This window comes from Glandiceps talaboti, chromosome 10 (genome assembly GCF_964340395.1).
Source record: "Glandiceps talaboti chromosome 10, keGlaTala1.1, whole genome shotgun sequence".
NCBI lineage: Eukaryota > Metazoa > Hemichordata > Enteropneusta > Spengelidae > Glandiceps > Glandiceps talaboti.
In genome coordinates, this window is record NC_135558.1 from 1,007,756 (window position 1) to 1,035,427 (window position 27,672).

At 36.6% G+C, this 27,672-nt stretch overlaps 1 protein-coding gene across 1 annotated transcript in view; it reads right to left on the bottom strand.

Annotated features, from left to right (window-relative positions):
* The window catches only part of LOC144441417 (LIM/homeobox protein Lhx9-like), a 32,915-nt gene extending 19,372 nt beyond the window's left edge, over nucleotides 1–13,543 (bottom strand). The window contains exons 1-2 of the mRNA XM_078130988.1: nucleotides 13,341–13,543; nucleotides 9,213–9,571 (exon numbers count right to left, since the gene is read on the bottom strand). Coding sequence (XP_077987114.1) covers nucleotides 9,213–9,571; nucleotides 13,341–13,543 — 562 coding nt within the window. The remainder of the gene's footprint in view (nucleotides 1–9,212; nucleotides 9,572–13,340) is intronic.
* Between the last annotated feature and the right edge of the window lie 14,129 nt (nucleotides 13,544–27,672).

A 27,672-nucleotide genomic window follows, 5' to 3' on the forward strand; every position in this document is an offset into this window, starting at 1 on the left:
AACTTTTTGACGATTGAAAAAACGAATGAATTTTGTCTTTTAGGTTGGCAAGGTGTTGATGAAGTATAAGTAGCGAAGGATTGCCTCGTAAAGCAATCTATAATACTTGTAGTCTATAAACTTATCCTTGGTGTGTATTTTTCTCGATATTTTCATATTTTCTCAATTTCAATGGGGATTGCAATCAACAAAATTCATTTTTTTTATATTCACTTATACGTAACGTTTTATAGAACTTTAATAATACGCCCATGATGAAGAATCGCTTTCGGAATTTGTTTATTCACACATTATATTTACATAGTGTCAAAGGAAACCCTACACACATACACAGGGTTGTATTGCCTTAACAATGACACTTTCGTAGAGTTTTTAAGTTTTTCTAGTCACGTTAGGGTAACGCTTATAAATTAAATTGCATATTTCAAAGAAGGACGTTTTAAAGTAACTATGCAGGACACTGTGGAGCAATGTTTCACCATTGATAACAACATTTAGGAAAGTTTTAGGAAAGTTCTATATGTTCGTAAACATTCGCAGAGAAAACTGGCGTGAAAGCAGATTTCAACCATTTGTTCACAATACAAAGTTTTTGCAAAACGTCGTCCTTGAGTCGAACACTATTGAAGCTATAACAGACTAGAATCCCAAAGAATGTAGAAACACCATTATCTTACACTTTCTATTTAGCCAGCAGCACAAACCATATAGCGTACAACTGATTTCAACCTCAATAAATAGAACAGTCTCCCTCCCGGCGCTACATTACGCAACGGAATCCCAGTCACTGTTGTACGTGCAAAAAGTTAAACTACTCCCGGTGAGGAGTGGTCAAACTCCCGCCTGTGGAAATATTCGATGTTGATAATGACACCAGGGTTGGTCTTTGCACTTTGCAGTCAACTTCCTGTTTCGTATTAACAATGTTTCTGATGTCCGTGTGGGATTTGTACTCAATCTGAAAGAATATTAATTAAAGCTATAGGATACATCTCTCCAGGTATGCCGCAAGTTACAAACGACAATTTATTCCTGCTTGGAAACCTTTACTCTATGGATCGATAGTTTAGGAAATTGGCGGCCAATTTTTAAGTTTTTATTGTAAACACACACATATATTCACCAGATTTGATGGTCATATTTGATATAAAATACAGCACTTTCATTAAAACAGTTAGGCGGACAAGGCACGGTAACTTATTTTAAATTTAACTTGTTCAGTAACAGGTCATTTCTTGATAATAAAAATTTGCATAACATTCTTTCTTTTTTTTCTTGTAGTTCTTGGATATGATAGAAATAATCACAAATATCTGTCAAAGTATTATATTTCTTTGTCGAGTATTTAAAGGACAGAGGTGGTTGATAGTTTCAGTGACTTGGGTAAAAAAGAGACATAGTGTAAAGATGATTGAAATAACTGTATCTTAAAACAATGGTAAGGTGAATGTACAGCAAACCATTTAAATAGTAACTATCGGGCTAAAAGCATTTTTGAGAGTGTTAACAACTACAAACACAATGCAAACAACTATAACCTATGATTAAAGTTCAACTTGTTTAGTTTGAATTTATCTGACAAGATGACCTTCAAAGGACTGACTAAAAAACACATGGCACCCCCTTGTTCAGAAGTTAAACTCTTCGGACAGTTTCAGACCCGCGGCTTATAGTACAGTTACCCTTATTGGCAGAATTTTAGTTAAGTCGAGATAAGATGCATCTCCCTCCCACTGGGAATTTGCATCGACAACGGAAGTGTTTGCGATAAAAAGCGATCTGAGAATTGTCCTACTGAGCCGTGTTGTCGACATGTCTCACGCCAAGACTTTAGTAAAACCTTCCCAGGACGTTTGTAAGTATGTAAAATTGCGATGCAAATGCTGTTTTCTCGATGCATGCATATCCACCTTAAATCCCCTCCCCTTCCCTTGGTTACGTCCTTGCATTGCTACTTGAACCTCATCTTGTACAGCAAGTGACAATAGTTATTTTTAATATGAAGTTGGGATATCAACATACCACATTTATAGATAACGGTTACCATGGTATCCTATGTTCAATAAACACGATTTTACAAAGAAACATATACGATTAAAACAATACACCATAATTACAGTTAAACGTAGAAGTTCATCTAGTGGTCCTGAAGCCAACGTCAACCTGTTTATAGATATTTATAGAAAAGTTTGGACCGTTTGTTTGTCAACATGTTCACAAAAAGCCTGGATAACATCGTAGTTTGGACCGTTTGTTTGTCAACATGTCCACAAAAAGCCTGGATAACATCGTAGTTTGGACCGTTTGTTTGTCAACATGTCCACAAAAAGCCTGGATAACATCGTAGTTTGGACCGTTTGTTTGTCAACATGTCCACAAAAAGCCTACTAGAAAATGTTTCCATTTTACAATCTTCAGCAAGTTCACGAAGACTACCAGACTGGTACATATACAAGAAGGCATTTTAGTCACTAATTTTGTTTGTGGTTTGTTTTCCAGCGAAATAGGTGAAAATAATCTTTAGCGAAGATTTCCAGGTTTACAGTATTATATCTCGTTCATTCAAACAGGAATTCAATTCACAAGTATAACATGAATTAATGAGGTAAACCTAAATTCGACCACTAGCTACATGGAGTCCATCAAACAAAGCATATATGATTATATATATCACATAAGGTATACTGTAATTCATAATGAATGAATACTAGGATGTTTAGTTTAAAACCTAGAAAGTATCATATTCCTACGTTTGTTACCATTTACCAATATAATTTTAACAAAATACATTTAAGTTTGTTACTATCAAACTCGAAGTCCCAGTAATTTATGCATACTTTGAAGTGACGTCATCTATGTGTCTAATTATTCTTAAAATACTTAAATGTACAGTTGTAGTTCTGTTTAAAAGCCTTGTATTAAAATTTAGGTGTAGGCAATGCTGTTTGAGAGCAATAGAAAAATTTGATCAAGAACAAAGGAATGGTAGAATGCATCCCTTATAGTTCCACTGATAAGATGACACTAATGTGAGAACCTGGGATTGAAAGCGTGTCATTATGCATACATTATGTAAAGTAATGTCCATGTTACATTAATTACTAGACTACAGCCTGTCATTATGCATGCATACATTATGTCAAGTAATGTCCATGTTACATTAATTACTAGACTACAGCCTGTCATTATGCATACATTATGTCAAGTAATGTCCATGTTACATTAATTACCAGACTACAGCCTGTCATTATGCATACATTATGTCAAGTAATGTCCATGTTACATTAATTACTAGACTACAGGCTCTCATTATGCATACACTATGTAAAGTAATGTCCATGTTACATTAATTACCAGACTACAGCCTGTCATTATGCATACATTATGTCAAGTAATGTCCATGTTACATTAATTACCAGACTACAGGCTCTCATTATGCACACATTATGTAAAGTAATGTCCATGTTACATTAATTACCAGACTACAGGCTGTCATTATGCATACATTATGTCACATTTACCACCAGTTTATGCTGGACAATGCCAAACCCAATTTACGTCATAAACTACCATTATGTACTGTTTACCTACGTTTAAGCAAAGAGATATTATAATTTTGGATGATTGTAAATCTTACAATATTTTGTTAATTTATTACATTATTCATCTTTCAATCTAACAAAACAACCAATCAATTCGTTATTTGGATACATAGGGTCTTTAAGAACCCATAGAAATATTTTAGTCTGGTTTATATTATAACACATTTGTTTTGTAAAACAATATCTTCCCTTTTCGCGATTTAGATCGGTTTGAGTTTTAAACACTACATAAGTATAGGAGTCACATTTTTGGGGAGAAGAGTGCTCCCTATTTGCCTCGTTAAGATTGGATTGTATTCTGTAAATGAGTGAGCAACCCGTGTCGAAGCAGGCAAAGCAATTCTCATCAGCTTAACTACTGTAAAGTAGCACATGATCTCGTCTAGTAGTGCATTAAAGTTAAAATACTGGAAGGAAACTGGGCATTGTGCGCTAAATGTTTGCTTTCTTCTTGTCAATTACACACCAATTTATTGTATCTTTAAATGTCTGTCAGACATACGTTACGTAACAACTATGGGATAGGGTGGATGACTTGACACTAAGCTATATATTGAGCTATCGTTGAATGGCACTTTGCTCAACGTGCATGTAATGTAATAATAATAATAATGGTAACAATGCAATAATGATAATAATAATAATAAATAATAATAATAATTATTATTATTATTCACATTAAGCGCCTTCATAAACGAACGTCCATATGTCTGTACAGACCTATAGCGGCACAATGGCCCTACTATATAATTTCTCCAATTAACTGGAGAGTATACAATCTATTGCAGCCTCTGTATGTGCATAAGATTACACAACAGCTGACCTATTTAGATTCCTCACTCCCCCCCCTCCCCCCACCGAATTCACTAACTTCCAATTTATCGTAATGTTCTAAAGTTCGAGATAGGTGAAATGTTTGTTATGATTGACTACATATAAAAATGGCTTGCAGGGGTTTGAACCTTCTCCTTTGAAAAAAGCCGCAAATACTTCTGCGTTTCAAAAATAGGTACATTTAATTAGTTAGTTTTTATAAATAAAAGTCCGGGTATATGAAATTTTACAATGGGAATAAATCTAACACGCGATGCATGATAGTACCAGCCTCTCTCTGCATAAACACATAAAGAATTGTCGCTTTCCAATTTAGCCAACCACTAGCTTTTGATAATTATTTCTCTAAAAAATATGGGTATGAAATGTCACGATGTACATAAAGGGCCACACGAAAATAGCAACCTCGAAATTCAAGCACCATCCCCGGTTTTAATTTCTTTAGATAAAAAGAAGTGACCCGTCTGTTTACCAGGGGTATGTGCGGAATAATTACGCCCTCGAAATGAAAGAAACCATACTTCACATAGTAAATATAGGCTTTTTATCACTGCCTTCCACATTCAAGGGTATGCACGTTACCAGTTGCTTTTGCAGTTCTATCATTTGTTTTGTGATAGACGGATATACAAGTATTTGATAAAAATGTCTACAGCGGTGATGATTAGCTAAAATTCCAAAAGGTATAGAATACACAGACACAGACACTGATCGGATTCAGAGATAAGACCCTTCTATTGTTAAAAAGAAAAAAAGGGAAAGAGAGAAAAACACGCCTCTCGTTGACGGTGGTATGGCCCAATTAAATATTTTGAACCTGAGATCAAAATTACACTTATACCCATACAAACATGCCTGAAATAAGAAACATTAATTGCAAATAATTTTCAATATTTCAAAAAGAAACTTGGTCTACATCTGTGAAGTGACACACTTCTGATAATATAGTGACAACCAAGCCTGCAATAGCTGACAATTGGTCAGTTATTTTTTTAAAAGATCAGATATTGTATCTGTTAATTAGTGGTCAGTATTATCTGTAGGTAGTGTAGTGGCAAGAAGTGTGAATCTCGAGCAAAGCTGGGTTTTGCATCTGTCATCATGTGAAAACTGTACTAGTTGTAACTGGAGTATCATTTTTCGATCAGACAACCACAATATATTCACTGATAATTGTTAAAACACTAATATTATAATAATTAGGCATTGTACATGCTAAATAAATGGCCCATTTTACCCATAAGCGGGTTCAAATCGTGATCACTGTTGAGGGCGCTGATTTTTGAGTGCGGATCAAAAAATCAAAACGGGTTAAATAACACAGTATCAACAGCTGATGTGATATTGCTCACGATGTATGATAGTACAAGTAATGTATTGTAACAAATAAAATTTAAAAAAAAAAAACGTTCCAGTTGCAACTAGTTCAGCTTTAAAGTATTTATTTTGCCAAAAAAATATCAGCAACTGGATGGATTGTAATCATGACTAATAAAGAACTAAAGATTCAACTCTACTTAAAATGTTACAAAAAATCACACAGCTGGACTTCAAAGTTTAGCTTGATAGTTTAGGGTGATACATGGTCAAAGAATGTTGATACCCTCACATACAACACGATATAATAAAAAACTTTATATATAGAGAATGTCCTGGAATAGAAAATACACATTACACGACATAAAATGTTAACATCTTGTTGTGTTTTGTTTGTTAAATAACAGAAACTAATACCTTCTAGATAACCATCTTCAAAATCCCACTCTGGGTGAATTTGTGGACAACATCCTGACTATTTCAGTTAGCTATGTGGTGTTACAAAAGGTGGTCGTCGGTCGAATTGTTCATCTACAAGTTGTGCTATCATCTGTTGACCACGCTAAGTATCTGTCTAAAATGAACAATTGTTGGTCGAAACGTCTTATGTTTTTCCCAATGTTTCATATTACTATAGAGTTGAAAAACGGAAAAAGAATGATCATTTTTTAAAATCAAATTATAATATGTTGATTAATTTTAGGAAATCAAATAAAGAGTTGTATCATTATCAACACCATTATCATCACCATCACCACCATCACCACCATCACCACCACCACCACCACCACCACCACCACCATCAACAACAACAACAACAACAACAACAACAACAACAACAACAACAACAACAACACCATCACCACCACCACCATCGTCGTCGTCGTCGTCATTATCATCATCATAATCATCATCATCATCATCATCATCATCATCATCGTATTGTTACTATCATCATTATCTACGACTATACGATACAAATTTACCTGATAACATTACAATTCTTAACCGTATCCTTATTTTACGGCAACCAAGGATGGAGACAAATACTGAGTTCTCCTAGGAAACCCAAGTCAACTTGATCAGTTTCAGTCTATTAATAATACAGATGAGGTACCCATTCAATGTAGAGACTAAAATAACTTAGTCACCGAAGATCATAATTTATACATTGCGTGGTTATTATCAATTTTCCGATTTTGTGTCCTCTGTGATTCACTAAGTGTTGGTGTTATACTCTCCGTATATATGTACATGCAACAGAAGCACGACAACGGTATAATATCCCAGTGAGTCCATACCCGGGGCATTTTTCCTGGAATCATTTTGATACAATAATTACGATAAAATTCGCATTTACATCGAATCAACGTTAGATAACGCAGTAAGGAATATCGTTTTCCTTCTATTGTAAGATCGCTTTATTGAATTTCTAATTTTACGACTATCATAAAGGGTTTCCCAGTTAATATTGGAATTGAATTTTCTGATCATCAATATGCCCTATTGTGCTGGTATAGGGATGCCTGTGTAGCCAATATATTTTTATTTTGTCGTCTTCGTTTTGTTCTATAAGATTGTGCTCACGAAATGAACGATCTAGGCCGCCCTTGAGAACAACGTCTATGAATAGGTGTCTTTATTACAAATAAGATAGCGACCGTGACGAATTGAGCAATTGCGAACTGTGAAATTACTTGTCTCAGAGAGAGAGCATCTACACTCCCTTTCCTCTAGCTTTTGTAAATGTCTTCACATGAGGCCGTCTTTCAAGTATTTCAATAGGGGTACATTTACCCCTAGTCCTGGTTTGTTTCTTTACAAATGTATGAAGACAAAAACAAAAGACAGCGGTGGAAGGAAAATCGGCTCAATATGCGTATGAATGGTGTTTAACGAATGCTAATCCGAGGCAAACCAGAAGAGTTTGTGATGAATGGAGTAAGATCGAAGCTTAGTAATAACAGAACAAACATTGTTCTATTTGATGAGAAAGGGACACAGTTAGAGTAGTTTTGTGTCTTTAAATACGGTTAGTACCGATCTACAACACTGATGATGTTGTGAATTCACGCTTCCCGCTACTAAAATAAATATTCGACCCAACCCGAGCACATGCATGACATATGTATAAACTTATCTGAACGATAGGAGCTTCCAAAACAAAGTGCAGCTGCTTTGGGTGGAGCTTTGAAATCAAAAATGGACTGTATCAGACATGTTTTGTGTTGAAATTGAGTCTTAACGTGAAGTGGCCAGTAGAGATGGCTGTATGGGGAGTAACTCACCATTATATAGAGTTTAATAAAATTAGTAAGTACTAACCGTTTAAATGGGTAAATTGGCCATGTTAGCCAAACGTCTATTAATTTTGATGAATTGGCGGTGACAGTGCATTCTCAGTTGCCAATAATTGGGTAACTATGCCATAACTAAGTGACACTCTGGGAGTTTTTAATCGAATAACTCGTGCTATATACTCCCGCGGAATGTCCACGCACTGCGATGGAATGGGAAGTGATCGGGGTGCGCAAACTACGAGTTGAAGCCAACAGCTTCATGAAACAAATTGTCGGGATGATACGAACAAAAGACTGGTATACAGCCAGAACAAACAAAACGGTGCAACCGATCTCTTCATATTTTGCTTTTCTTTGTGAAAATCCCCTTATTTTACAAAGGCCTTCACCCTGGCCTATGGGGTCATGCTTATACACGCTACGATCTATCATTAAAGAAAAACATGACAAAGTATCAGCGGTGATCTATCCTCCATCATGGTAGAATACTTAATCTATTACATGTACTAATACACCGAGTACACCACGTAATACAAATCAATGAATTTATACATTTTAAGTGTCATAAGTATGTGAGGCTACCAGCAATACTTGTTAATTCTCTACAAAAGCAACGCCGTTTACGTTTGACATTATAAAACTCAATAAATCGAAACCCGCATGGAATATCTTCTTGCATAATTTACACTGTCAGGCATTTGTAGCAATCTTGGTACTTCAACACAGTAACATATTCTTAACTTATCTTAACTCTCCTTATTACATCAGGACACAAGACATGGATTGAAATACAGCACAATTAAAATGTACGAAACCTAAAATACGTGTAAAACTAAAATTGAAAAGGTTTAGTTGTGATCTTGTATTTACACAATTTGGTTCGATGCGGTTTACAAACAATGTTTTGAATAGTGTAAATCAAACAGGGTAATACTAACAAGGCAAACAAGTATACTAAAGAACAAGGAAAGTAACAGTCAAGAGTCCAATATTGTTTAATGATGTGCTTATCCTTGTTAAAACTAAAGTTTGGTTAGGACCTTGTACGGGGAGGGATTTCAGAACAGACAAAACTTCCACGGACAGTAAATTGTAAAGGGGATTTATAAACTAGTCAACGAGAACACTAAAAGGATTAAAACACATTGTTTCTGCTTACCTTGAGAACTGTGATAATCCAAGTCAACGTTTGGACTTTTTCGTTTCCTAGGTCGTCCTTTTTGCACTGCTCCTACCCCGTTATAGTACGGTGTTGGTTGTGGGGACGTACCGGGAATGGGGCTGCTTTGATATGGGCTCAAACCCATGGCATGTTCCGTATGAAGGAGAGTTTCATAATGACAGCGACAGTACACCATGGCGTCTTTCATACCGAAATGATCGCCAGTGGTAAGAGGTTTGTTACAGGTAGCACAAGTAAAACAGCTGAGATGATAGACTAAGTCACGGGCTCGCATAACCATCTCGCTGGCAGAGATCCCAAGATGACACCGGGCACATCGCTTGACTGAAAAACGTCTGTAAGAAAGACAAAATTTAGAATTTGTACAAAACCAAAGATAAGAGTTGACGCAGAAAAATCCCGGTTAATATAAATTTTAAAACCATTGAAAAAAATGGGGATGCCTTGTGTTGTTCATATCAAACATGACGTGTGATGCATAATGTATGTGGGTACGTAGTCTGACTATACACCCATTTGAGACGTCAACATTGTCTGGAAATATTACAATTAAAGTGCGTTTGAAAGTGAACATTTCTATGAAGAGGTGGTCATACTTTATTTTCCATACTTTCACAAAGTCCAGACAACTAAAGTGAACAGAGAATCGTCTGAGGAGATTTGTATTATTGGATTAAAATACTTACATTTAGATGGATTGACGTTTACAGTAATTAATCAAATATTTATCAGGAGTTTATACAATAAAGTACACAATCCTCATGCCAGGGTAATGTGTGATCAAGTTTATTTTCTACAAATCCACAAAAAAATGAGGACAAATCTTGACGAACAAAAATCAGCTCGATACCAAAATTAGTATTTCGTTATAAGGATTTATTACTTCTAATCAGATTAATCTATATCTAGTTGCAATGAGTTCATTGACAAACTTCTGAAATCATCAAATGACTTTCACAAGACATCTATGCTTTCATCGGCACTAACTTATCGGGTTGTTTGTCAAAACTAGAGATAAAATTCTGCTGCCAATGTGAGGTAGCCTCAAATCGAACACTAAGTTTCAATTTATATTAATCCATCCGTCGTTTGTATGCTGTGTTTATAACTAAGGCATTCACGTGTTGTTGGGCAGATATCGCTACACAATAGATATACAAGGACGGATCGATTCAGCGACTCTCCTGCTTGAGTGGGGATTTTATCCATTGCTTTTAACACCCGAAACACGTTCAATTTTTCATGAGGAATTTCAGTGTGGTATTCACAGCACTACGTGTCTTCTAAGTATAACCATGCGACGACCCTACCGGTAGCTTCCAGCGCTTGCCCCGCTATACAAACAATGAATACATGTTAAAGCAAGGTAAATAATGACAAGGTTTGATTTTAAATAAACAACTATTTCACAGATTGGCAACAGCATTATGTGAAGTAGTTCGTTTTGGTTTGTAATTTCCAATAAAGGTGACATGGCAAGGAAACGGGGTGTAGAAATATGGCTTGACGTTCATATTATTTTTCCATGTACGCGAATACTAGTATATTAAAGATAACAATAGGTTTGTTTACTAATATATGTTCTGCTACATCTGGTAGTCCTTTGCCGGCGTATGCCATCTAAAAGGTTTGATCCGTTGCTTTCAATAACGAAGAAAACAATATGTTGTTGTTTTTTGTTTGAAATCGTAACATATTTCGCTTTTCTTTTCGTTCAATTGAACAGGGAATACATTTCAATGAAATCACCAGCATTTGTTTTCATGTTCATGTCCAATGCTGATTGAATGGTCGTCCAAAACTTTCACCAAAGTCTCCACACATTAAATGCACTAATTACAAACGAAGTCTTAATCTACACCCTTTGGAGAGTTGCAAGTCTTTTTACGCATTCTTTTAGTTTAAATCCGTTGGGCGTGTAACATCCAAATAACTTAAAAGACAGAAGATGAATCAAACAATCACACCCAGCCTAAAAATGATTTATTTTACACATGAAAAAAAATTAATGTACGGTTGCAATAATCCCGAACAATGGCATGCAGAGACAATGATGCTTGGTTGAAATTGATCGAAAATTTCATCAAGGCGAATGAAGAAACCAAATTTCATGTTTTGTTTACTTTACGCTTGTGTTTATGCTTTAGGGGATAGGAAGGCGTTAGGCCTGACATAAGAAGCGTAACGGAGATGTCACTCAATAATTGAACTCCGTCAATCGACTGATTTGGCAATAACCTTAATTGACAAGTAGGGTCAACTCAAACCGAACAAGTGACTACCTGTTATATACACTATACTTTCGGATTGGAAATGGCTTGTTTTGAAAGGGTAATTTCCTTCTGTTCTTTGACGTGATTCGGAATTGGTGTTGATGACGAGTCTATGTTTTTGGTAATACACACTGTTCGACATTCGACATTACGCGATTCTCATCATGTGTCGGATATTGTCTAGTGTGAACTACAGCGGAAATACTGTGTTTGGGAACGGAACAATAATTTGTCACAGCAAAGTAGAAAAAGAAATCATTCGTCAAAACATCACCGTCGTTTTGTATGTCTGGGTGTTTTAACATTACCAGGTATTGACAAACAATACACCAATGAAATGACACGAAAGAAAACTCTTGCTGTGAAAATCCAGTCGTGCGAAAGCTCTTAAAACTTTCACATGGAACGGAAAAGACACCAGTAGACAACATATTCCTGTATATGATTCGTTCAGAGAAGCATTGAACTTTATCAACCGTCGCCAGGTGTATGTAGCGGCTACCAATGTCTAATATCACAATGAGGTAGTTAGTAATGGCGAGATCATTGCATTGCAGGACCCTTATCTATTTCAATGTTAAGAGCTTGCTTTATGTAGCAGTGAATTACAGTTGGATACCCTAGCACACATATTTTGTTCAAATAATCTAGTAGTATACGTTTGTGTATTCTCCTAAATGTAACATTTTTTTCAAATTTAACATGAATCGCTGATATTTTAGCGCGTACAACGACATATTATCTACCTGAAAGCCGTTCACAACGTAAGCACCAATTTCAGATTTATCCAAATTTCCGCAAAAACACGAGCACAATATCATTTTGTAATGAGTTGCTAACTCATTCTTTACTCATTATATTCACTACATAAATATATCGGCCATAATTTCCCTACGGTAGATCATAAATGTGAGCAGTCGACACGTCAGGTGACATCAGTAGATTTCATAACCCACCAAAGCCGTTCGGTCTCTTGAACTTACAAGGAGATTTGAAACGTCAGAAATTGTAACTACTCGTCCACCTCTAATGGTCTCTATCCTCGTCAAACCGTGAAACATTAGATGGTCAATTAATTAATTGTCTACCAGTAAAAATTAACGAGTCACTAATTGGTCGACACTCAACTTGATCTGACGAGGTTCAAAGGTGACCTGTGTTGTACGGTATGATTGAAGCAGCTAGCCAAGCATTTAACCCGTTGTAGCGACGGGCTGTCAAGTAATACCGGTACAGTTGACTGAGTCTATTTGATCAGTAGATTTGTACACTGCATTGGTAGTTTGCTGAGGGTTGTAATCCCGTCAATTCTACAGGATTAGGACACTCATTTCGACATGTTTCAACGGCTAGTCGAGTTAATTTATTTACTAGTAAAACAACTACCATTATCATTCAATTCCAAGCCCCGTTAAGTCAACTTAAAAATCACAACACCCTAATATCATCTGTAGCCCCGTCGCGAAACATTCGATCCCTGTTCTTTTCATATTTTCAGTTGGTTAATTTGTTTCTTTCAAAATGTACAAAGTTGTTATGATCGACTCCCCATGAATTACAATACGTGTAAACAAATCGGGTAGACAAGAGTGGAAAATGGTGACAATCTATTCATCGTCCGTGTCCTTGTGTATATTTCCTACATTGGTGATACGAAACATGTTTGTTTCTTGTTGTGGTCGTATCTCACGTCAAGTATATGGCAAAAAACAAACTTGAAATTTCTTCACGAGTGAGGTTAGTGGGTTTTAGTAGTGAACTACACAGACTAGTGTTTTAACTCACATGAGAATGTATTTAATAATAATAATAATAAAAGTTGTGTTGTTACCTGTAATAGTCTTCTTTACAGTAGATACTTCCATCTTTTGCAAAACAAGTTAGTTCTGAGTCCAATCTTAGTTTACATTCACAACATTTTAAGCACTGCATATGCCACTGTTTGTCGACGGCAAGAAGGTAATACCGGTCCTGAATTCGACCTCCGCAGCCAGAACACAGGCATGGCTTATTTTCTCGATTGATGACTGGCATGGTCTGTGTAGAAAGAATTGAAATTAAGTAAATGATCCAAATGTTATGCGAAGTGATATCAACAGAAGATCAATCAGACACGTACTAATTTAGACCTTGCAGTGACAACACATAGGAAAGGCCAAGCTGATACGAATTTGTCAGTAAGCAGCGGGGTCGTTTGGTTGCAATATTTTTTGGGATGTGATGCCGTGTCGGGGGTTGGACCAAGTAGAGGTATTAGCCCTACCCTCTCTATCCCCGTCTTTATGTTGTTTGTCCGTGTTTCTAGTAGCCTCTTTTCCTCGTCGCCCCCCGTGTCCAGCGAATTATCGTTGTTTAGTTTGGGGCTATAGTGGTCGTCTTCCATCCCCATCCAAAACCATTAGGAAACTCATACTACTTGGAGAGGTGCGGTACCGTCAGTTAGTGACTGCTAAAATTGGTCATCTACGCCGAAGAGAAATTCGAAGTACTCGCAAGACTAGTCCCCTAGAACATTGTCCGACTTTGAAGAAGGTCTACTGCTGCATGCAGTTTGAGTACGAATAATGAGAGGGGAGGGTCGGTCGCTTCGCTTGACAATCAATCCTGCGCTTAAACAAGGCGAGGGTTTTGTGAGTTTCCTAGCTCGATTGATCGACAACCATTGACAGGGGTCACCGCTATTTCAATATATAAGCCAACTTCTGATTGGCCGATTTCAACAGCTTACTTTCTCTATCTGAGTTCTACGTAAATTGTAATCAAATTCATTTTGGCCTTACCGATTCAATTCAATCTCGCATTTTACTGAATTTCCTTAATTTTAAATTAAAAGTTCGATCGTATTTTTCTCCTCAGTAGCCTGTGTTTTCACTGAACCAATAGTAGTTGCAGCTGTGCCGTGGCTTCCTTTCATACGATCATAGTGAATGAATAGCAAAAAGGAACAATGGGGGACGATGCTGTAGTGAGGAATATTTTTAACGCAACAAATGGACTGGAAAAAGCTTGAACAACTTTAAACAAATGAGTTTTGTGTAATTTATTCAGACAGCACTAAATACCCCTGCATCGAGTACCTGCCCCTGCGCACAGATGCTTCTGTTGAGCGTGTCAAAAAAAGTTAGAAACGGAGGACAGCTGCACATAGAGGTGGAACTTTACGATTTTTAGCAAACCTTTAAAAATGGTAATGGAAAGCAAAAAAAAAAACATGAAAAGGTTGAAAACCGCCACCACGGTGATATGCCCTAAAAGTGCAATTAGAATCAACTGTTGTGACTATCTTGTTCTTTTATAATTGTTAAACATACCGTGACCAACAGACAACGTCCACTCTGACCTATCGTCCGTTTCAGAAATACAGAACAACTGATAGAAATAAGCAAAATAGCTTTCCCTTAGCATAATGGAGTAAAACACTAAAGACAAGATTTTTATGAAAAGAAAAAATGAGACTTCAAAGTGTAAGACAGTCAATATGACCCACAATGCACTACTGAGATCGCCTTCGTGTCAACAATCATATGGACGTTAATTTTCTCGTGTAAGGCTGTGTGTACCTCTCATTACATGCCCTCTAAGTTATTGTGTATGCTTCGCTGCCTACATTTCGAAGCGGGGCTGAATCGGTCATCTGCTGCTCCTCGAACTTACTAAGCGCGGAAACTAAACTGTTTGGCGGAGTTAGTGTTGCACTGCCCGGGCATTGAGATAAACTCGATGTACATACATGATATGTTCACATGCCTATGTAGTCTGAAAAAAACGTGTTTCAGTATGTGAAATTGTTGAAACACTAGACTGGGATTAGAATTTACGGCAGGAGGGCCTGGGGAGAAATTGGGGGGAGGGGCATGAAAAAAAGGAGGGTTCAAAAGAAGGGCCATGGAAATTTTGATGGTCTGAAAGGGGGCTCGAAATAGTTTGCCCATGTTGAACCAAATTAAACCTCGGGAGCGGTCGTTTACCGAGTAAATTAAAATATTTGCCGCAATTACTTCTACAACCTACATTCAGTGATGAGTTGGGTGACAGCTATGCGAATGCATTTGTGTACGTGTGACTTCCTCTATATGTTTGTCTGTATCTGTGTGTGTGAGAGAGAGTCTCTCTGTCTCTGTCTCTGTCTCTGTCTCTGTCTCTGTCTCTCTCTGTCTCTCTGTCTGTCTGTCTGTCTGTCTGTCTGTCTGTCTGTCTCTCTCTCTCTTTCTCTCTCTCTCTCTCTCTCTCTCTCTCTCTCTCTCTCTCTCTCTCTCTCTCTCTCTCTCTCTCTCTCTCTCTCTCTCGTCTCCGTCTCTCTGTCTCTGTCTCTCGCTCTATCTATCGCTCTCCCTCCCTGGATACTTCAACCCTCAGGAGCAGTCGTTTACCCTGTAATTTGCAAAAGTGTTCACTTCATTTACCCACCATACATTTAATTATGAGGCATTTGGGTATTGAAGACAATTTTCAAGTACTCTATGGCTTCTGATAATGTGCATGAATTTTTTTGTGAGCGCGAAGGGGGCTCCGAAAATATGTTGACCAAAATAATTTCCAACCAGCCCCCCCCCCACCCCCAGCCGTAAATTCTGACCCCAGCCTTATGTTTACGTGCGAGTTTATTTCAACTGCCAGAAAAGTGGGCACCAGCGAAAATATTGACCGAATGGTAGTAGTTCCATAGTATCCACCAATTTGGTGTTTTCTATTCATGATGAATTGTATGTAGCAGTTGCGAGCAATATATCGAGAATTTTACAGGCACCATTGAAAACTGATAAAAAATACCGAACAACATATCAAAGTACGTCGACACGGTCTCAAATAACTGACGCTAGCGGAATAGTGCATTTTGATGAAATTAAGCCTGACACTATGACCAATATCAATGTACATAACTTTGTCACTGTATGACAAGTTGAACAGAAATCTATCAAAATGTGAATAGAAGTATTGTGAGTTGTCAGATAGGAAGCCAAACCAATTGACACGTGTGGAAAGGATCCCCTATCGTACGCTGATAAAGCAGGCCCTAAAGCACGTGGTGATATAGACATGGTAAATGTAGATATCAGCTATTGTACACGTGATCTATCCAGTCAGTAAATACTACAGGATGTTTATGTTAATAACTTTGCAGCAATTACGTACGTAACAGAATCTAACGACCAAAAGAAAAATACCCCAGGTGAAGTTCAACTTATGCTTTTCTTCAAACATACGTTAGCTCAGCGCATATATATATATATATATATATATATATATATATATATATATATATATATATATATATATATATATATATATATATATATATATATATATATATATATATATGCATGCATGCATGCATGCATACATACATACATACATACATACATACATACATACATACATACATACATACATACATACAATACATACATACATACACACACACATACATACATACATACATACATACATACATACATACATACATACATACATACATACATACATACATACATACATACATGTGAGTTCCTGACGAATGAGTGGACTACAAATATAGCATTCATCATCTTTCTCATGTCTAATCAGGTGTTCATGTTACTTAGTTTTAGCCACTTAGAATTCTATCTGACATTTCACAGCAAACCTAGCTAGGTGATGTCCTTCTGCTTGATTACAATCTATGCCTGCAAGTATAGCCGCTAGTGACAAGTCTTACAACCGACCAGGTAGTAACGTTACAACGTTTTCTTACAATCTAACAGGGAGGGAACAGCTTGTGATTCCAACTTCTCCGTTTGTAACCATTTTTCTCTAAGTCTCGGATCAAATTCGAGTGATATATTTTATGTCAATATTAAGCTTATTTCAAGCAACTGACGAAAAGTTTTTGAGCGACCATCTCATCCGTCTTTAATTTGCAGGTATGAGTTTGACATATATGAAGAATGTCTGTGAGTGGTATAAAGAAAGTTTTACGAGGTCAACGCATGCATTTAAGAATAAAATTGTTTTTTTAATGTAGTCGACAGTATTTCTCAACACGCACATATTGCCAGGAAGAAATACGATTAGATATAACGTGGTTTAGCACTAGACCGATGTGAAAAATTTACTATATATATAACACAATATCACTTCGTCAATACTTTTTTGTGGCACCAATTTTTAGAGAAGCTTTCTGTTATATATGACTTCATTGTTCAACCTTTTGGAATGTTGACTCTTGCGAAAGTACATATTTTGTACTAACAGTTTTTAGCGGAATTAAATTTTCATACTTTTTCACTTTATTTTGGCGGAAAAAACTATTTTGACGACACTTTGTAAGCCGATGTATTGATTTACGTTTAGCATTACCTGTAGTTTATCAGAAAAATGAAAGTGGTTCATTTTAACGCTGATTTATTTTGACGTAACAATTGATTTTGAGGTTCAGACTTCATACAAATTTACAACCGTGAACATCCAGTAATGCGTGATAAGACATTTGTGTATTGTGTACACAGCTTTTGACCACATGCAAGTACGAGAATGAAATCCCAACTATCCAAAAAGACGTATTACAATAAGACAATATTTACTTACAACCCCTATTGTGAAATACGTGAAAGATTACAAAATGTGAAATTTGTTCAAAAAATCTTGACTGGAAGGTACTTGCACTCAGTAGCTAAATGAAACAAAAAACAACTTGCGGAACATACCTCACTCATCATTTCAGCAGCCGTGTCGTCACAGAATGGAAATGTACCATACAGACGTCAACAGCACTTTAAGACAACAACAATTTCACTTTTATATATTACCGGGGGTACGGTCAATATAGTTACAGCCTCATGTATTGGGGATGGTAATTGGAGTCACAAATATTGATCACGTGGACAATCTAAATCGAATCAATTGTAAACCTTCAAATAAGTTCCTGTCACCAATGGTTGCAAAGTGAATATGTCCAAATCGAATCACGAACCATCCCCTCTAGGCTTTTAAATTTAACAAGTGAAAAGTAAAACAGATGTGATTCTAGTTTGCGTTTTTTTTGTCCCTTTGCTAATATTTTATCATTTTTCCCCAACAGATGGATGTTAGACAGACAAGAAATCCCCCATGACGTGGTGACTTGATATGTTAGCTACTTTTCTTTGAAAAACCAAAGCAAATATTGAAAATGCGCACCTGTGTTTTTTGTCTCAGTTGAATACAGCATAGTTGTAAATACCGTATCTGAAACGATTCCAAAGTTCCGCTATTTTCATATCTTAAAACTTTGATATGATGGTATTCTGCCAATACTGTTAAAATATCACACTATAGTTTTGTTAATTTTGGCAGGAAACCCCAGCAGACGACATTTCCGTTTTTTAGGAATAAGATTACAAATTTATGGCAAAAGTTGAGGGACTCAGCGGTACCCGGACTATGATTGATTTGGTGTTATTTGGATATATCAATTGAATATGGACACCCACCTGCCCTCAACACGTTACGATAAATATTCTTCCATGGTATAAAACCTTCACCCTACCCTGGATAAGTATAACACAAAATCGATCAAAGCAAGCACACCACCGTGACCGAGAGGATCACTTTAACACGCTGTCTTCTCTTTCTCTCTTTCTCTGTTGATTCCTCTTTAATGGAGAAATTGCCTATAGATGAAAATGATAGATTCTAACAAAAATAATTGATCGGTGAAAAAGTGACTCTGGCCACGTTACTTTGGCTGGATACAATGTTAATGAAATTTCTACCTTTGACGGGTTTGAAATTATTCATAGTGTTTTAACATAAAGAACACTTTGCCAAAACTGATAAGATAGTATTATAACATTACTTTTGTTGATAAGTTCGCGGGAAGACTCAGCAGACGACATTTTCGTTCCCCTAACATAATACTTTTAGTCTTTCTATATTCTCAGTCGTATCATATTGTTTTTTTTTCTGTTAGAATTTATCACGTGGATTCAATTAATGACATGTCGACTTAAACGACTTACATAATTAGACATATCCACCTTTGACGTCATATTTGAAAAGAGAGTTTGATGTGAGATTCTGCAACCAATCCTCCAGCATATGGGTGCAGCGTTCGGTAGCACCAATAAACAAAGCCATGCTGAAGTATGGCGTTCACTCGTTGGTTTCAATTAGTGGTTGATATTGCAATGATACACCATGTACTAATGAGTTAACATTTAACTTGAAAATAACGAAGGTGGAAATCTTTAAGTCTAAGACACTGGACATGAATCCAATGGCAGTTGAGCGTAGAGTCATATAAAGCCAATCATTCCCACCATTGCCGTCGCGTGCTTCCCTCCAAATGACATGCCTGCATTCACCCAGTCATTAAACGAGCCACCACCATCGATATTAGAACATTTAATACTATTGTTTGTTTTTTATGTTTACTTTTTGGCCAAAAGATCGGGCAGAATATTTCATACAGAGTAAAGTCTCTGCAACAATGATTGATGTGTTTGTAAAATATAATTATTAATATATTTATTATATTTAGCATTGATAGCAAACCCAAAAACTGTTATATTTACTATTTTACTATTTTACTATTTTACTATTTTACTATTCATTGTAATTGTTATTTCTGCCGACATCTTGACTGCAAAATAAAACTGAGTCTAGGATTTCGACACACGCAGATTTTATTTTGGAAAGAAACACACTGTAGTTTACGGATGGCTGAATGGCTGGCTGGATGGCTGGTTGTAAAGACCAATTGCAAGCAAATGTTTCTTGAGCCGAGTCGCATTAACAAACGCAGACGGTTTGTACGTGCACGCATTTTGCTTGTACATATTTTGTAAAAGTATGCTTTTGCGATTCAAAGAATGACATTTGTATATACTATAGAAACTTTTGATGTCTGTCTTTCCTCTCATCAAATGTTGTCATGTTTTCCATTCCAAAGATGTGTCTATGTTTAGAACACCCAAACTCCGTCGTTCAATGGAGTGAATCTGTCACCAAAGCATTGATCTGTATATACAAGGAGAAAAACCTCGACTAATGTTGTCTGATAGAATGAGGAAGATTGTGCACCAGATAATGATGATTATTTGAGAATAAATTGTTTCTAATTATTCATTACATTTTATTTACTGATTTATCAAATTTAATTAAATTTCTCAAGCGTTGTCACTCTAAATTTGTGATACACAGAGAAGGTGATCACGAGATTTAAAAAAACCCGGAAGTCTGCCAGTGGAATACACAAGAATTCTTCTCTAATTATCAGGTATATATTTGAAGCTGCTAATCTCTTAGCTTTGAATTCTCGGTTGATTTACGAAATTCGACTGCAAAGTCCCTCCAACCATATTCATCGATTCTGACTTTTTGACCAATTTTCTCATCTTTTGGCGGCACAGCATGGCAGCTGACAGTTATCAGATTGTTCACATCTTCTTCCCAACTCTTTTTCGATTTTTCGCTCGTTTGCTGGGACCTTGTTGATGATAAGACAATAATCCGTGAGAAAATTGGATCGAAACTTTGAACGGGTTCAGAATCAATGTTTTTGAGTGAAGACACGCTAGCAGGCTAGCTGGAGGGTAGACTTTAATGGCGCGCACATATGGGAGCGATGCAGATTCTTGACTAACAATGTTATTTGCTGTGAATCCTAATCTAAAAACACACGACTGATAAATTGTTAATGTGACACGGGGCATCCTTTGGTCTTTCACGATCGAATTGTAATTCACCCAAAATTATAGAAATCTCGTCTCAATCTTTTCAATTTGAATTGAACCTGTGGATATTGCTGGTTTTTGGTTTGTGAAAACCCTAATCCTGGAATTGAAGTTTGAAAATTTACTCAGCTGTTATATTTAATACCATTCCATACAAATCATGTGAGTACAGTGTTAACATTTATTTAACATTCATACACTTAGACTAGACGAATTCAAGTTGTAAAAATGGCTCATTTTACCCTATGACATGAACAGGTTTGTAGGGTTGAATCTCGTCCCAATTATCTTGCGCAAAGGCAGGATATCAACTTGTGATTCTAGGAAAGTGACGTCACATTTCTATGGTAACCGAATGTAGTATTTCGGCGTCATGATTTAGGAATCATTACTGTAAAAGTTAACATAATGAAGAAAGGAACACTTCAGCTGATACGTGTAATCTTCACAGGTAATAAAAGGTCTTTTCCACATTCAAGCTCAAATTTATGATGTTGTTGGCAACAATTCTACTCAAACCAGGAGGAATGGGGAAATACACATTGTTGTAAACTAGGTTTGTTCCATCGAGTTTTTGGTTTCTGTGTCCAGTATATGTCACCACTTACTTATCCACGAGTCGAGTTCAAACGGCCTAGCTGACAGATACATCGATGTTCCTAACTATGTTTTAAACAGCGAGAGAATCATCATACCGTTAACTTGAAAGCCGTCAACAGTTTGAATAGTTGTAGTATATTTGTGTAGCTAGATCGTGTTTCACCAATCATTCACAGACTTTCAGTTTAAATTTATTTTTTGCCTGCTAAACATCTAACAAATAATGATTCTGACAGGTTTCCATGGAAACACAACTTTATACGTAAAACCAACGAAAGCAGAGGTGGGGAAAGGCTCAAAGATAATTTCAGTACACATACAGACACATTTAATATGAAATCGTAACTGGCTTTTATAAAATCATAAATGCAACGGAAGGAATTTCTGAACTTGAAGTTGATTTGATGTTTGCAAATTGATGCCTTCAATGATGAAGACTATGGTAAACATTAATTGGACTAAAGATATCAGATTTACTAGCTTCAAAGCTGAGTTCACTCCACTGGGAGTTTATGTTAAGTCTGACCCATGAGTAGAACTTTGATTGGGTGTCACCACACTGACACGTGGGAGAGACCGCTGACTGGACAGTGATGCAGCGACTTGAAAGTGTATCTTACCGGGTGGTGGGCAACTTTTACGTGTATGTACTCCATACAGAGATTCTGTTCCGTCTCCTTACACAACATGACAATATCTCCCAAGACAGTTAATTGGGAACGTGCCATGTCAAGTTCCAACGAGTCACCATCATAAAACAAAACCACTGTGATCACCGCTCTTGTTTTTGTGCGTTCAAAATTCTTACGATACGAAGGAAAGTCCTTCGTTTGATTTCAGCCAAGATATTCCGTTATGGAATCGCAGTGGGGGATAGAACGCCTCAAAAACAGTCTCAATAGATGTTTTTAGGTGGTTTTGTTGAGTGTCTTTTCAGAGAGTCCAAAGTGACTGTATAGGTCTTAAATTACAAAATCAACGCCTATTCAACCACTAATCATACAAAAGGTTGTACGATACGCTTCACGTCAAAAGGGCCTTGATTCCATTGCAGATTACATTGCCTGTCAATCAGTTAAAACCTAAGTATGCTTTAGGATGGTTTTTGATACCTGTAGTATTTCGTCCAGACTGTATACCTTATTAGCATAATTCATTAGTGCAATTGAAAAGTGAAATGATACTTTTCCTTCATAGCCGAGGCAGTCTTTGTTGTATAATTTGAAAACTGTATCTTTTATACAATGTATTTACTTTTCTTTCAACAGACTTAACTTTTAGTAACATGCCGTGGAGTTTTGTTAATTCGTTGCTAGCTAGTGAACTGCAGATATGCGCGATGTCGATACTATACGAGTATGTGTTCGGTTAAAAGTGTGTTGCGTGAATTTAGCCGCTGGGAATAATTTAGGACCCGAACAAAGCAGACTATGCACACTCGACAATACGGATTGATGACGCTATCTGTCAAGGGCATGAATACAGGAACAAAGGTCACCGAATGCCTGGTGTAAACGTTCGCGAAAACCAACAGATAGAAAATGTTTCACCTAAAGTCACTTTGTCGACTTGTAGGTCAGTAACAAAGTATTAGTTCTATCATTAGAAAGTCTCCCAACACATGACAGTTACATGTACTGCCCACACTGAGTAATCCGTGCATTCTTCTAAACAACAGGACTTCATTAAGAGCTATTGTTGTAACAGATTTTGGAACATCACAAAAGAGAGATAATCTTGACTGCCTCGGTCTGAAAAATGTCAGTGTATCACATGTGACAACATTATTCAATTCAAAGTTGGGCTCAGACAAGGCCGGTTAAAGGCAAGCTTTTGGTTTCTGAAATTTCAAACCAGTATACAAAGTGTCTTTAGTAATAACGTTCAGAAAAACGTAAGTCCACCGTTCAAATCTCGTACAGTAGTTGTTGGCTAGTAACAATGGTACGTCATTTACTCTGTGAAAGATGAACTTTGTGATTAGAGGTTGCCGACACGCCGCACAGGCAACGAAAGCCATAACAAATCAAAAAGAGTTTGTGGTAGTTTCTACAATTTTAGCAATATCGTGACATTTTCACACTGTCGGCACTTTTACTTCTATATGGGCGGGTCACATCGTTTTTATAGGGCTAAACAGAAAGCTTTAAATCGGAAGTGAATAGGGGTTGATAATCGTTCTCATGATGTACTTTCTAGCCTATATACACCTTTCCTTAGAAGTGCCCACTTCTTTATGTACTATTTAATCGCCTTAAAATAAATATTGTCATATCCAGGGTGGTTCACAGTTATATATATTGTTACAGAAACACACACCTTCAACGTTCATTGTTTGTACCTTGTCCATTGTCCGATGTATGGCGTTAGAAAAAGAAGCATAAAACCCGGTACAGATTGAGTACAAACAACAAACTGTACAGAAACGATGGAATGATTTACAACAAATTATACCACACACATACTGAAGGAGCGCACTGCAAAACAATATGCAATCTAAATGTAATATAAAAGAAACAACACTTTGAAACACGACACACTAGAATAAATAGTGCAAGTATGTACACCGTTTGAAATAAACATTGTTGAACCAATACCGCTTGAAATGGACACATTTTACATGCAGACCTGAGAAAACGGTAACAAAACACACTGCGCATGTTGCTTCTGAATGGCCCAACACCAATGAATGAATACTAATCAACCAAGTTGTATAAACAATGTTTATTTTTTGTCTGTTTAGATTCCGTCCGTTCTGTGCCTATTAATACTTTTAGTAAACTTTCAACAAGAGTGAATACATTCAAAATGTATACTTTACTCAAAATTGTCAAGAAGGTTACAAGCATAATGTTGAGGTGAATTTTTCCTGACCCGCGTATGTTATATTAACATTATGTTTACTAGTTAAAACTGTAAATGAACTATCAAAATTACTAGATTTGTTTCTTATATTATATCATCACTTTTCTTCATATAATGGTAAATTCAAAATGAAACTGAACGAATCAAAAGTTTTGCTTTAGGACTTAAGTTTCAAATGTTGTTGATATTATTATCTCCAATATCAAATGCACGCCCTTAACGAGAAAAGATTGCGGACAAACTTTGTGAATGTGTGCAACCTGACTACAATACATACTAATTACAACAGAAATAAAACAATATTCCAGTATAAAGTTAGTATGAATGCATGTCTCTTTACAATTGCCTACTGGCATTCTTAAAACAGTTGATCGGTTGATTGCATAGTAGGGATTTCCTGAACACTTTTTGATACGTATCATAAATTACGTCATCGGATCATTTATGAGTTATATCTTAATACTAGGTTTGAGTTCAGTTAATTGAAATTGGTCATAAAAGCTTGTACCCCTTTAATGTATAGTCATTGCCTAAACACTTATAAACTCAGCTTGTGCCCCTTTAATGTATAGTCATCACCTAAACACTTATAAACTCAGCTTGTGTCCCTTTAATGTATAGTCATTGCCTAAACACTTATAAACTCAGTTTGTGCCCCTTTAATGTATAGTCATCACCTAAACACGTATAAACTCAGCTTGTGCCCCATTAATGTATAGTCATCACCTAAACACTTATAAACTCAGCTTGTGCCCCATTAATGTATAGTCATCACCTAAACACTTATAAACTCAGCTTGTGCCCCTTTAATGTATAGTCATCGCCTAAACACTTATAAACTCAGCTTGTGTCCCTTTAATGTATAGTCATTGCCTAAACACGTATAAACCCAGTTGTGCCCCTTTAACGTATAGTCATCACCTAAAAAACGTATAAACTCAGCTTGTGCCCCTTTATTATATAGTCATTACCTAAAAACGTATAAAATCAGTTTGTGCCCCTTTAATGTATAGTCATTGCCTAAACACTTATAAACTCAGCTTGTGTCCCTTTAATGTATAGTCATCACCTAAACACGTATAAACTCAGCTTGTGCCCCTTTAATGTATAGTCATTGCCTAAACACTTATAAACTCAGCTTGTGCCCCTTTAATGTATAGTCATCACCTAAACACGTATAAACTCAGCTTGTGCCCCTTTAATGTATAGTCATTGCCTAAACACGTATAAACTCAGCTTGTGCCCCTTTAATGTATAGTCATTGCCTAAACACGTATAAACTCAGCTTGTGCCCCTTTAATGTATAGTCATCACCTAAACACGTATAAACTCAGCTTGTGCACCCTTAAACCTGTCCTAATGATGACGCCATTCGACGTTATCTCACTCCGTTTCACTCATTGACCGATAGATGGCACCATATACATTATATCCTAGAGAATGGCTTGTGGCCGTCATCAAACCAACAGTTATTTTCTCAATCGAATCGTTTAGGGCTAGTTTGTTTTTTCAGTGGTCGACAACAAATGGCCGCTTCTAACTCGAAGTCTGTTAATTTAGGAAGTTGCCGTGTATTTGAATAAAAACTCCTCTCTAAAGTGGTGAATAAAAAATATTTTTCATTGCAGACGTCTCGCAGTTGCAGAATAATACCAAACTTTCCCTCTTTATGTAAATTCTAGCCGTAAGTGTTTCATCCAATGCTTGGAAACGTAAAATGAAGGTACAAAAATCATGACATTTTGGCTCTTTTTTTAGTCTTATTGTGAGCATGGCGTGCAGAAAGCCTCAGTTGACATGGGGTTTCTTTCATCGAGTCACGTTCCGAACAAGACATATGTTGCTTGTCTAAAAAGAGAAAAAAAGAAGGTACGCTACACAGTAATGACTGGCCGCCGGCGATCCACTTCGCTTATATTTTGAAAGCTTTTATGCTCGTTCTTAAATGAATTCATATTGCAACAGCATACGGTTTTAAAGTACTTCAAAATTGATGGCACTATGTTCACCCTATGGCGGCTATTTAAACCTCCTTTTCGGGGGAGTCCCGTTATCTTGGTTATGCTAGCGTATTGCTGATTTGGGAGCCTGGAGTTACACCAAGAAACACGTCCTCTCAATTTGCTACCTGAAAAACCCCGTCTGTAAATACAATCGATAGCTCATCTGTGAATTATCTGATTTTCAGTCAAAATTTCGAAATTGATTATCGTAATTTATCGAGCCCTTCACTACAAAAACTAGGTTAACAAACTTTGTGTTTTTTGTTGTTGTTCGATTATTCATTTTTCATATCTGAAATTAGTTTATGACTGCAACGACGATGAAAAGTCATAACGCCTATCAATGATTTGATCTCTATATATTGATAAAAATGATACCTTTACAGAAAATTATAGGAATATAATAAAATGCTTCATCACATGTTATAATATAAAAATAAATAGGAGTTGAACACACTTTGTGCAACGTTCGAAGACAACGCTAAAACATTTGTTATTGGAATATAGAATGGAACGTGTCTCTCGCGACGATTGGATACATGTCTTTATATCTCCCGCGTAGGTTGCCGAAGGCAAAGCCTCGCTATGCACAATGAACGATGGTGATTCGCCGATTTACGAGAAATGGAAGATAGTATACGAATGCACGTGTACACATATATGTCACTTAATCTGTAAAACTACTCAGTGTCAAAGTTCTTTTTTAGTTCTAAATAAGTTCTGTTTACATACATACATACATACATACATACATACATACATACATACATACATACATACATACATACATACACACACACACAGACAGACAGACAGACAGACAGACAGACAGACAGACAGACAGACAGACAGACAGACAGACAGACAGACAGACAGACAGGCAAGCAGGCAGGCAGGCAGGCATGCATGCATACATACATACATACATACATACATACATACATACATACATACATACATACATACATACATACATACATACATACATACATTGACTGAAAGT